A 13,715-nucleotide genomic window follows, 5' to 3' on the forward strand; every position below is an offset into this window, starting at 1 on the left:
ATCTGTGTATGGACTAACCCACATTTTACAGGGTCTTCCGGCAGTGTGGCCACTGGGAAAACTAGGGCTGCCACAGTCTTCACTGCAGATGTTGCCCGAATTCAAGTTAACCAAAACTCTTTTGTAGGAAAACCTGACTTGTTTTTCTGACACTCCATTTTGGCACACAGTAATAACTCTATGTTCTGTATTAATCAAGCAGGAGACAACATATTCAGTATTTACTGAAGGTCATTTAAGACAGGCTTTCTCTGCATGTATTTTGTAGTGTACCAAACATATAAATTTCTCTTGTGCAAAACTGAAGGTTTATATACAAGTGTACATATAAACCACCTAAGTCTCAAATGGTAATAGCTGCATACAGGGGCTAAGCACTACAGGCACACCTGCCATGCCTGTGCTTCTATCTGTGGCATGCCATCAAACTTCCCAACTCCCCATCTCATGTTGTACTGACAAGACGATCACAGGAAACAGGGTCAAGGCACAGAAGACAACCATGAAATCTGTGAGGTATACATTAATTCATCAAATTCATCAAGACTTCTGGAATGAGATGGAGGAGGATAAAGAAGGGAGAAAGGAGGACAGGGAACACTGTAAATTGTCATCTCTGTACTGTAGTTTTGCCAGCCTGAGCCAGCTGAGAACACAGACACAGACCTGGAGGCACTTAGGCCAGATGCACACTTTGGCATCTGAGGCCCTGGGATGCCATGTCCTCATCGCCTTTGGTGCAAAGTCACGATTTCTAGTGGTGGATCATGATGCTTTATGGGTTTACTCTATTCCCAAGCATAACATGTTGCACGTTTCCCCAAAATTGGTTACAATTTATTTTTGGTTTTTAACAAAAATAGCACTTCCATACAACTGAAGTACTAAGTGTTACTTCAGTCTAAAACCAAACACCACACTCCCACAGTTTAAAGAAGCAAGGGATATTGCATCAGTTTGAGTCAGTGAATTTGCTGGCTAGCAGAGGACAGTGTCCCAGTTTTGCCTTTGTGTCTGTGGTTCCAAGACAAAACCTCTGACTGACTGCCAACCTCAACATAACATTTGCTATCGACATACTTGATGAGTTCCAAGGAACGAAGGGCAGAACTGCAGATAACAAGCATCACGACTGACTTCTCCTCCTTGTGGTTTTTACGGAGTTTTGCCCACTTAGGACAGACTGCAATGAAAAAGCCCGTGTACAGACACAGAGAAAGTACTACATGCCACAATTTTAAATTACAAGAGAACATGATGAATAGTAGCCAGCAGCAAGAACACACAGGCTGACTCCTATGAGGTCTGGATCTCTGGCAACACTTTTACATTTAGTCATGGCTGAGAAATTGGAAAATAAAATGCCCCAAACAAATAGAATACAGAAATATGACATAAGTGAACAAATTAGATAAGCATTAAAAATCAACAGTTTGTAAGGTGACAAGCCCATTGTCTTCATTTGCTACATATAGCAATTTGTATCAGAGAAAACCAATTGAAAAGAAACTTTTACCAGAGCAGAAGTTCTATATAAATATATAGAGAGAATAAAAATTCTCTTGGTTCATGTCAGCAGACAGCTGCAGGTTTTTTTACTGTAAGATAATGCACACAGCTACTTATGAAGCCACAATAAATTACTGACAAATAATCCCAAGCAGTTAAAAGAAACCCTAGAACATTTTGATACAAAAAAAGATAGTGTAAAAAAGAGCCAGAAAAATAAGACCTGTCATGAAAAAAAGAAAAAGAAAAAAACCCTTTAAGTTATTAATATTTCATAATGAAAAATATTTGGAGGTGCAGATAAAAATTGCAATAATATTGCATTAACAATGTTTTTCATACAACTTTCATCTCATCCAATGTTTTAACTCACTTTCCTTCAGGTATGAAGAAAAACTGTGCGTGAGATCATTGGCTGGCAAAAAACAGGAATCTGAAAAAAGGAAAAAGTATGTTTGTTGATGTATTTTTAATAGAAAAAGGAGCATATATGTTTGCAGCATAACCACTAGTTATATTGATGAAATCACAACTGTGTTAAAATCCATGATCAACAAATTACCATTTGTGAAACCAAGATTAATGTACACCTCATGTATAAGAGGTTTATATTGGATAAATCAACAAAGGTAACAACTCTCAACTCAATTGCAATTCCTTTCTTTTCTCCCACCATGAAACCTTGAATACAGGGCTGCACAGGTGTGATCACATACTTTAAAAAAAGTTTTCATTTTTTTTTGCCACAATCAATCAAAAGTCTTAGCCAAAAGCCTTAAAGTCAACCTGGTAGACTGTTCCTCCAATCTACCTATGATGGAATACATTTGTAGATCACCCAAACAACTCATACTCTGTAAATGCAAAAACCTACCAATAACCTACCTGTTAGTAAGCTTGTTCCTTTTTCTGACCTTTCATATTGTGGTAATCTATCTAACTATATTGACCCTAATGATAGCAACTGCACTGCATTTTAATGCCTTCCTCTTACTTCGTTTCCCGACTGCCTATCTTTTACCTGGTCACTATGTTAACTAGTAAGTCTTAAGAGCACTCTGTTGCAGACATGCCATTCAACTTTAATCTTCCTACAGAGGCAATGAAGAAAGACAAAGTCCTAACAAGTTCTCTGGAAGGTCCTTTCTCCAGTGTCTATATAGAAAGTCTAAGTTCTTAAAAAGGTGATTAAAATATGATGGTCTGAAAACTTGCTGTCATTGTTAAGAGTCCTTTGCCTGATGGAACAACACACTCCCCCAGTGCATTAACAACTCTGCCTTCAGGGACCCACATATTTGTCGTCATTCTGCATGAGGCACCTCAGGTTGCCTGTCTATGGAATCAGATGTTTGCTGATATATATTAATTAAATTAAGGAGGTTTCCTTACAGATGTTATTCATGTTCATATGGATGGAGCATTGTCCTAATGCTGGCAGCGTCAATCCATGATTTCCATTGGAACAGACTTGGTTTGTAGCTGATGCCTGGCTGAAGTCCTGCCTGTGTAGTTTCTCGATCTTAGCCACCCTCCATTACTATACCTTCCATTTAATGGGTGTTGTCTTGCTAAAAACTTTTATTTTGCACTGATCCCTTTTATTAAATCCAGCGATTGACATTTACTGGGACTTGAGCTCCAAAGGGAATGAATGTGTACAACTGAAGGATCAGTAGCTGATTTACCTTTAAAATCATGTTTAAAAGATGCACTTGACACTAGTGGGGAAGGGCAGGGGCTGCTCTTCCATAAGCATTTGGTGCTAACAGGAGAGCTCCTCACACCCACCACGGTCCTTTCCTCCCAGTGGCAAAATATCTTTGCTGTTGTTTTGCCCTTCTGAATACATTATGTCTCATTAATGACTGAACAATTCAAAAGGTGTTTTCTAAAGGACATGAACTTCAGCCACTGACTTTTCACCAACAGTCCAGCAACACTGGAGTACTAACAACAATTTAAAATGAAAGTTTCAGAAAGGGGGAAGAAACACATAGCTCCAGACTGCAGCAAGAGACCATGCTGACTACAAACTTGACCTTCTGCACTGTGTCAGTTGACAAGAACACACAACTCCAAGCAGTTGCTTGTTATTTGCTCAGTGCTTTGACATGGATGACTTGACAGCTGTAGAAGTTCATAAACTTCTTGGCACTCTAAGCCTTCAACTCCCAGCACAATAAGGAAGAAAACATATCTCCATCCAACTCAAGAGCCAATCCATATGGAAATGGGTCACTTCACTAACCCAAAGGGCTCTTATTTTAATAAGAAAAAACCCAAAGCAATTTATTATTTGCTAAAACCCCTAAAAGTCTAAAAATACTTAACACAAGTTTTTCAAAGCAATCTATGTGGGACATCTCCAGGTTTTCTTGATTCATCAAGAAAGCTGAACCCGCCCCATAGAAATAAAGAAGGGTCAACCTAGAATCATGGATGTTAAGGAGAAGCACATTTATCTAGGAGGACAGGCTTAAACATTAAAAGAGAGAAACCACTGCTGGGATAGAAGGCTCCTGTATTAACCACAGGTCACTAAGAGTTCAAGATGTATCAAAGGTGTATGCAGGTTAGTTACCACGCCATTTGATCTTCCTGAGCACTACCAACAAATAATGGACAGTGCCTATAAAATGACAATGCTGCTTTATCTGCAGAGTAAGATTCATAGAATAGTTTGGGTTGGAAGGGACCTTTAGCGGCCATCTAGTCCAGCCCCCCTGCAATGAGCAGGGACATCTTCAACTAGACCAGGTTGCTCAGAGCCCCGTCCAACCTGACTTGGAAAGTTTCCAGAGATGGGGCATCTACCACCTCTCTGGGCAACCTGTGCCACTGTTTCACCACCCTCATTGTAAAAAATTGCTTCCTTAGATATAGTCAAAACCTACCCTCTTTATCCCTTGTCCTATCACTACAGGCCCTGCTAAAAAGTCTGTCCTCATCTTTCCTATAAGCCCCCTTTAAGTACTGGAAGGCTGCAGTAAGGTCTCCCGGGAGTTTTCTCTTCTCCAGGCTGAACAACCCAAACTCTCTTAGCCTGTCCTCACAGGAGAGGTGTTCCAGCCCTCTGACCAGTTTTGTGGCCCTCCTCTGGACCCACTCCAACAGGTCCATGTCCTTCCTGTGCCGAGGGCTCCAGAGCTGGATGCAGGACTCCAGGTGGGGTCTCACCAGAGCGGAGTAGAGGGGCAGAATCCCCTCCCTTCACCTGCTGGCCACGCTGCTTTGGATGCAGCCCAGGATACGGTTGGCCTTCTGGGCTGCGAGCGCACATTGCCGGCTCATGTCCAGCTTTTCATCCACCAGTACCCCCAAGTCCCTGAGGGGTAAGAAGGGTAAGAGGCAGATGAATGTTGCCTTCATCTCTAATGCAGCCTCCAACTGACAGATGCTAACCTTGCTCTGTTCTGCTTTGCCTTTTCTATCACTGGCTTTTAACTGGAGACTGAACACACGAAACCAAGAGGGTCCTCATCTTGGTTAAAACTGGGTCACTTCTCACTTGGACCAAGACTACCATCTCATTTTATGCCACTCTCTGAAAAAACATTGTGTTCAACAACTCATAACCATGTCAGAATGATGTCTCATTATTTCTTTGCCTGCTCCTGTCAGCCCTCCTATTATGCATCTGGATCGACCCAGATAATCCCAGAAACAAAATACATTTTCACTCTCTCAGTCAGCATCTTGGAAGCTATTATTAGGAATCATATAATTTCTATTAGAAAAGTGAACTCCTGAAATGAATACTTTACAATAAAAGGACACATTTAAAAAATATTTCTTTTCATTTCCATACCTCCAAGAAACCTCACATTTATTCCAAAGAAATTAACATCTCTACTTAAACAGCAAATTAATATACAGGAAGAGAAAATATTTTAATAAAAAGTATAACTCAAGACCTGTCCCAAAAATCCTATTTCTTTTGCAGAAAAAGAACTCAACAGTATCATTTAAAAAACATTATTATCTATTAAATACGGGATAAATTACCTGATAGCTTTAATTCCTCTATTTCAATCACTGAACGGTTTTCAGCAAAATGTTGACTAAGCAGGTTTTGTAGATCTGCAGGGACACCAGGTTTTGGAGCAGATTTTTCCAGAACATCAGAAATTTTTTTCTAAAAAAACAAGTAAAATGGGTGAGTATGGCATTTCTATAATTTCTGCTCTTTGACTAGCTAACAACACTGTAAATAAACGTTCCTCTGTAACTTTATAGAGTTATATTGGCTTAATTACAGCTTAATTAGAAAAAAACCTTACAATGGGACATGATTCCCTTTGTCTTTAGTGGCAATGCAGACTTCAGATGCAAGTTCACATACTTTGATGAGATGGTCTGTGAGCCAAACACAAGAAATCCTCTGTGCTCACCTGAAATGCTACTGTAACAAAAACATAACTGAAAGCTGGTTTTGTAAGTTTTGCTATTGTTACACTTAAATATCAGTTTGAAAATACAGGTTTTTTAATATTTTTTTAAATTTATTATTCTTAAAGATTAACAACAGGAATCAAGTGGTTATATAAGTCTTGGTTATATTTTGATTAAAATGGGGTAACTATCTATCTACTTTGGAAGGAAAGATGGTTAACTATATTCACAGAGTACCATGCAAGTGTGATGAAAATGAGTATAAAACCTCACAAAACCAGAAGTCAAGCAGAAAGAGTTCAGGAGCTGCTTTGTTCTTCCAAAATGTATAATTTTGTAAACAAACTCATAAGTTTTAAAGCCTGGACATGAGTTCATAATTATTGTGTTTTACACCTTAGGAATGTTAGCAAATAACAGGTCTGAACTTTCTCTGAAGTGAAAGTGTTGCTGTATTTTCCCCCATAATTAAATGGATCATGGGGGTAGAATAGCCCAGGGTTCCTATTACCTGAATGATCTGCCAGCATTTAAGAAAAGAGCAGATTTTCAAGGATAGAGGCAGCCTGGAGAGAATGGCAAGAATGTGAAGCCTCTCTTGTCCTCACTGAGAAGTGATTCATTTGTGAAAGGCCAGCTTAAGGTTTCTCCGCTGCCCAAGCTAAACCGAACTTGCTGTCATGAGGATGCATGGCAGCATAAGCCTAGAAGTGACAAGGAGCCGGAGAGCATGGTTAGGATGGAGCTATAGGGTACGCATCTCTGAGGCAAAGTGAGATTTCAGAGAGATGAGGTGGGCCTGGAAGCATTTTTGGCAGCTTTGGAGGGGTGGTGGGTACCTTCAGTGCAAGTTCAGCAGTCTAAGGTCTAGGGCAGCAAAGATCAATGGAAATTTTGAGGAGAGCTATAGCAGGGATTTTAATGTAGGGGACAGATCTTCTTCCATCCCTCTTTCCCTCACTTCATCCCAGCACCCACTCCCTCCTTCCCGTTCATTTCCCACCACTCTGTCTCTCCCTCTTGCTGAATACACCCCAAATGCTCCCGTAACGGCGGCATACGGGGCAGAAGGCTGAACAGGGGAGAGGCATACGGGGGCTGCTGAAGCCACCCCACCCCACAGCAAAGGCAAAGTAGGCAGCTGCCTCTCCCAGCCATCTGCCACTGTGGCCACTGCCTGTTTCACCTCTGCCAAAAGCCAGCTGGGTGCTTGCAAGACCCCAACTGAATCTTTGACAGTGGGATATGTGGAGATGGAGTGCTTATGCCTTCTTCTCGGTCTACCTTTGGCCTGGTGCAAAGCCCTCTGCAGACCCTGGAAGACTTTCCAGTAGATGTCTAGCTGTTTGGCAGATCTTTGCAGAGCTTGAATCTGTATCATTCCTTCCCAAGATTCACACTCATTTGGCACTGTTGTATTTTTCTGCCATGCAACAACTGTCTTCCCAAAGAATGACAAGAGGCCATCTGTAGCACACACAGCCTTTGTGTGAGGCCCACAACCAAACCTCTTTGTTGTTCTTCCTATCAACCACAAATGCTCTTCTCCAGCCCCAGCCCCACAACCTGCATCTTAAGCGACCCACATTTGGGAACCTCTGATTTAGCAGACAGCAAGACAGAACTATGAGGCTCATTTTACTTGGTAATTCAGCATAAGGTGCTGTTCCACAGGACTACTACGTCATTCATTGGGCCATTTGGTTCCTTAAGGAAAATTATGGCACTCTAGAGAGGAAAAGCCTGATATTAACAAGAAATTCTGTAAGAGCAAGAGCAAGGACACCTGAGCAAACTCTCTTCCTTCAAGGATAGCTGCGGAGAAATGCTCCTTATGCAGGAAGTGTTATTATTTGTCTTCCAATTCATTCCAGATGCTTAAAAGTAAAGTTTTTTTCCCCCCCCTTTTCCTTATTTTTGGAGAGAGCATGTTGTTTGGAACCCATAGATCAACCTGATAAATATTTCATGATGGATTCTTTGACAGGCTATGTATGTCAACTTAGTGGCCTAGCCCCACTGAAACCAAAGGTGTAACTAAGCACCTATTGTTTGCCTGAGAACGGGGTCTTTTTGTTAGGTCTGGTTCACCAATCTCTGTTGCGGGATGCTTTTGCTCTGGCAGCAGTGGAACAAGTATCGTGGTCACTTCTGCCAGAGCTGCATTTAAAGCAAAATCCCACTCTTCCTTCTTCCCATTCCCTGGATGATTAAGAGGCCTGACATAATATAAAAAGGCCATCTCTCAGCCTTGTGAGGGAGCCAACTACTTACAGTCTGTCCTGAAACACAATTAACTTTCCTGGTGCCATATAATTTCCATCTAGACTGCAGAGTGTGTTTGTTGTTGAGGGTGAGGATGGAGCATGGCCAGAGGGACAATACAGAGTATTTCTTTATATACTTATGCTATGAGAAGAGCAAACGAGGACAGTTCTTGGCTCAAAAGATGTAACAGCAGCTGGAGGCAGACCACACTGCTGAAATGGGGCAGATTCTGCAGCAACTGAAATTCCACCTTTCTTTGATGCAGTTACATTTTCCCAGTGTGCAACACTTGCAAGTGGGGTGTAGATATGTACAACCGTTGAGTGGAGTATAGACACAGTGCCGCTGTTCAGGCTGGGAATGGGTATTTTGAGTGAAGTAAAAAAAGTAGGAATTTCAATTCTTCTCTAAAAGAGGCTGCAACATTACGACCATATTACTTCTCCTCATCACAATTCTGAATCTTGTAATAGCACATACACCCACTGCCCAGTCCCCAAACACACTCTAGGACATTCATACCTTCTTTCTCCTCTTTGCCTTTACAATGCTCTCTTGTTTTTCTTCAGGCTGACTTAAAAAACACTCTGTAGGCTGCAAAGCACACATTAAAAAAAAAAAAAAAAGTAAGAAAAAAAGATCCAACATCGGATATCTGATCACCTGGGGGAAAAGAAATTCACCAAAGGGAGGTAAGAGGGGATACAGAAAGTATAATGCTGGGTTAGGGAAAAACAAACAAAACCAAGCTTCCCCACCTGTAGAGGGATCAAATTCTTACAGTTACATATATCTGGAATAATTTTGGAATTGAGATCTATGTTGTTTTAACCAAGAGGGGAATAAAAGAACAGAAAGTTGAAACATACAGGTAATAGTCACAATTCCATAAAATGGTGAAAAGGAAATTTTGATACACTAAAAAAAAAAATCAAGCAGGAAACATGAACAAAACCTTCAACAAACTTTATATTTTTAAACACTTTATATTATGTGTGATTGTTTTTCTAAACTTTGCCAATAGTGCTCTAAAATAACTGGGTCTAAGGTGAGCATCCAGACAGGGAAAGATATCACGGAACTGGGCGAGAGTAATTGGAAACAATCATAGTCTGGATTTCCTTTTACATTTGTAATGCAAAATTTAGGAAAGCATGTTTCGAATTTGTTCTACCCATTCCTGCTTTGTCTCCTCATAGCAGGCGGGGTCAAATACACACAAGAAAAATACATGGTGCATTTCAGAATACTCTTCATTCAACACGTGTTGCTGTCATTAACCCTCTTTTGTGCCTGAGTGAGCGGGCTGAATTGGTCCATTTGTACCAGAGTCCCTGTTCACATAAACCAGGGTTAGGATTTGTCCTTAGCCACCTAAATTTGTCCAAAACAGAGGATGTGACGCACAGGCTTTCTGTGTTTTGAGCATAGCAATTCTGTTTCCTTTTGCTGCCCCAGGGACTTCCACTTCATGGAAATGCAAATTACTCTACACAGACAGGCTTTAGAGCTTAATAAGTGACTCTATGAAGAGGGATGGGAAAATAGGCTGAACTGCAGGCAAAAGCTCCTTGATATTAGGATGCATTCGGCTGGAAAAATTCCCTCCTGTGAGAAACTGCAGAGAAGTCTCATCACATGGAGCATTAAAAGCCCAGGAACAGCAAATCCAGCGCTGGTCCCTAAGGAAAGCCTGGAAGAAAAGTATCAGCAAGAAATGGCGCCCAGCCGAAAGCCGGAGAAGCTGCTCCCTTGTTCCTTTGTGAGGGCAGCTTGAACAGGGCCAAGAGGGCCAAAGGAAAGCTAACAGGAGTGCAGAGTATCTGAGCCCTTCTGAGCCCTCCTTGCACTCCTCCCCCTTAACAGAAGGGCACTTCATGACAACTGGTACTATGTCACCCTCCCCAGCACATTTGTATCTTTCCAATCCCACTCTCATATCCTTATCAGAAGCATTTTGTGGAGTTTAATTGTTCGTATTATGCTTACGTTTACCTTTTTCTTCCCACTCCCCTATCTAGTTTAGCTATAAAAAACGGGATACCACCATGCTCAACCCAAATGACCTATTGCTCGCTCCTGCTTTCTATGCCATGATGCAACCACAGCCATTGCACTTGCAAAGGCAGTACTGCTGTATAGAAGTAGCCCTGAAACTGGTTGAGGGTTGAAATGATACTTAGGAACTACCAGAGAAGATCTGGCTGAGCACTGGCTACAGCCAGCAAAGCCCTCTACAGCTAGGGCTGGAATATAATGGAGCCTGGATCAATATCCACCCGTGAGAAGTTGTGATAGGGACTATGTCTTGCCTCAACAACAGAGATCTGTCCCTGCGATTTTCTCAGCTATAAATAGATATTTTGTTCACTAGAAATCAAGGGAATGACTGCAAGTAGAAACTCACTTCAAGTTCCAGGGTTAACATTAGCTTTTTGGTTTTATTTTTGGTTTGTTTCTTTTTTAAAAATCTCTGTCCTAACTCTGATTCAAGTGCTTTTAAAACACCACCATACATTTCTTCATTCCCATCCCTACATTAGCATTCCCAGACATTGAGACTGAAACAGAGCTACCCTCAGTAGCCTGCTTTCAGTTCCTGCTCTACTCTTACACATCGCAGCTGTCCACAGATACTCAAAGACCACTTGCCAAGTGTTTTAATCATAAATTCCATGTTCAATGTCATATTTTATGCAGAGAACAAGCCTTGGATTGATTTAGTCAAGGGATACTACCAAGCAATCAAAAAGCCAAATGGGGCCAATGTGAATCTCTTTCCTCCAGTCGAGTATGATGGTTCCCTATCCTAGAAAGTGCTACCACTCTTTCAGCCTATCGAAAAATGCCACTTATTCACTTCAGGCCCATTTCTCCCTTCTTGCACATTGTAAACTGTTTTACACAAATCCACAAAACTCCCAACGGGTATCTGCATGAGAACAGAATAAAACCATGTCACAGAGCTGAAAGATTTTCTCTAAAAGAAACAAAATTTTCTCACTGATAACCCTTCATTCAGATGTTTAAAAGTATCACCAAATGCCATGGCTTCTTTTTTGAAAGCAGTATGTAACCCTTTCTTTCAACAGCAACAGAAGTACATAGCAGGCTTGTGGTTAAAGCCTTGCTTCCTCCAAGAAGCATGTTAAGACTCAAAATTACCTCCTTTACAACAGGATATATTTATTTAGACATAGTATACTATCAGCCCAGCACTAATTATGCTGACTTTATTCAGACATGAAAAAAAAAGCCATAAGAAAGAGAGAAACATCATGGTGGTGAATGGCTGTAAACTTACGAGTCTCTGATGATCTGCAGTCCAAAATATTTAGGCATCTGATCTAGACTGAACTTCTGACCCTTATCCAAATGTTAGTTGCCTACCTACTCATGCAATAGCTCTTTGCATGCCACCCTGAAGAAAAGGTCATTTGCATGTTTTTCTTATGCAAGACGCAGAGCAGACAACCTAATGTTTTTTGACACGGCTCCCTTGTGCTCTGTGTTTTTATTCTATTTTTACACAGATGTTCTTAAAAAGCAGAAAACAGGAAATTTGTGCTGCGACCACTGATTTATGAACTAAAATGTCATAAATTCCTTGTTTGTTAATCATAGGCAGAACATAAAATATTTCCTGTATTATATTTCTAACAATTTTTTTTTCTTCACATGTTGCCAAGTTACTGGAAATTCAAATGTAGAGTGAAAACATCCTTGCATGTGTGTGAAAGTTTACATTCTAGGTCAGCCATACAGTCTGACTGTTGGACTTTGTGACAAAGTAAACACATCAATGCGCCATTCAGATTGGAGACAAATTACTCATTTCATTATAAGCCTGAGGACAGCCTGCAGACCAGAAACATAAACGTTCATAATTCTATTTGGTTGTCTCCTGACTGGCTTTAAGGTGCTAAGTCCACTGCAGAATAGCTTCCGACCTGCAAATAAAGGCAGGGTAGAGTAAAATGGGTTATGTTATATGCACCAGAACTACAAAACTACTATCTTTCCATAAATACATCTGATTTTGCAACTGTTTTGCAGTAACACATCCATGACTTTGAGCTCCCATAAAGCATTGCCTCCGGGAGTTCTGTGGCTAAACATCAAATTACCCAATTCCAAAATGCAGACTGATATTCTTCACATGACAGGAAGAGCTGTGGCAGGTGTTCTGCTACAGCTGAGCAGTCCCAGTCCACCTTGGCAGGATAACCTGCATTGGTTATCCTTTCTAATGTTCTCATAGAAACCGTAAAGCAACTCCTCCAAACAAATAGTCTTAGTTCTAAATGCTTAAGTGAAGATAATGGTGATAAAAAGTGGCTCCATAAGCATCCTCACTGAGTTGAAGTCTTCAGCATCTGACCCCCTGGTAGAGCATGTACGAAGGCAACACAGCTTTCTCCTGTATTGCTCGGTTCTCTCTTTCCTAATCAAAGCATGGAATCAGTTCAGCTATTTGGCTCACTTCACCTTTGGTCTCCTTGGAAAGACACCCAAAAGCATAGTAATTGCTACTGTGTTGTTTACACTTCTCTGCTACAAAAAAAGAACATCCCTGCAAACGGTTTTCACTTGGGCAACTGCCTAGGCATCACACAGTGAATTACTATTGACCTACGGGTCAAAATTAATATCCATAACCTCAAGGAGAGAGAGCTTCCAATGTAATTTTAGCTCTTTGACAGCCATTCAGTCGACTCTCCTGTATGGTATCAGGAAGGCAGAAGAAATATACCTTCAAACAAGATACTTCTTAATATCAGCTGAGCTCTAGATGACTTTTTTTTTTCCCTCAAGTTGGGGTGATGCTGTCTGTCAAAGACCTTGCTGCCTTTTTCTTGGCATATTCCAGGTAATGCTAAACAACAGTTCCTACTGGTTTTAAAAGAAGCTTCTAGTAGTGAAGGGCTATGAAAACATCAATCCATGTACACATAAATTCTTCTTCACTTGGACCTCGCCCTGGGGACATGCTTGGGTGGAGATGCTGTACAACATATAAATACAGCTTTCAAGACCTTGTGTGTGCAGGGATTATAGAGGAGGACACTCAGTAGCACCATCCAGGCTTTCATCAATAGACAGTCACTTTGTAGGAGACAGGCCTGGCAATCTCAACTCACAGAAAACAAGAAAGAAGTTATTATTGAAATGTACTGGAATGTGATCACTTCCAAATAAGGCAAAATAATGTAATAAAACAATCTTATTACATGAACCAATCAGACAAAGAGTGAAGAAAACCATCCCTTTACTGAACAAAAAGGGACTACATTTCCCTGTGCACTATCGTCTCTGTGCTCTACCCAATTGCTAAATTTACAAACCTGCTTTCTTTTCTTTGTCACAGCAGGTTTGGAATTTGAATCTTGATGTGTTGCTGTCCTGTGGGCACTTGCTTTCTCAATAGCTTCATCATCTGAATGATCTAATGAGAAAAAAGAAGAGGTTTTGTTACTATTTTTCAAATCTATCTACTATCTTGCATCCAAAAATATGGATAAAATCTTCAGCTGAAAGGTTGT

The 13,715-nt window shown here is 40.8% G+C and overlaps 1 protein-coding gene across 1 annotated transcript in view; it reads right to left on the reverse strand.

The window, feature by feature from the left end:
* The window catches only part of CMSS1 (cms1 ribosomal small subunit homolog), a gene marked incomplete at both ends in the record, with an annotated part of 32,762 nt that overhangs the window by 6,533 nt on the left and 12,514 nt on the right, over window positions 1-13,715 (reverse strand). The window contains 5 exons of the mRNA XM_082000188.1: window positions 1,081-1,183; window positions 1,883-1,942; window positions 5,518-5,647; window positions 8,695-8,766; window positions 13,518-13,618. Coding sequence (XP_081856314.1) covers window positions 1,081-1,183; window positions 1,883-1,942; window positions 5,518-5,647; window positions 8,695-8,766; window positions 13,518-13,618 — 466 coding nt within the window. The remainder of the gene's footprint in view (window positions 1-1,080; window positions 1,184-1,882; window positions 1,943-5,517; window positions 5,648-8,694; window positions 8,767-13,517; window positions 13,619-13,715) is intronic.

This window comes from Phaethon aethereus (genome assembly GCF_964289735.1).
Source record: "Phaethon aethereus genome assembly, chromosome: 1".
NCBI lineage: Eukaryota > Metazoa > Chordata > Aves > Phaethontiformes > Phaethontidae > Phaethon > Phaethon aethereus.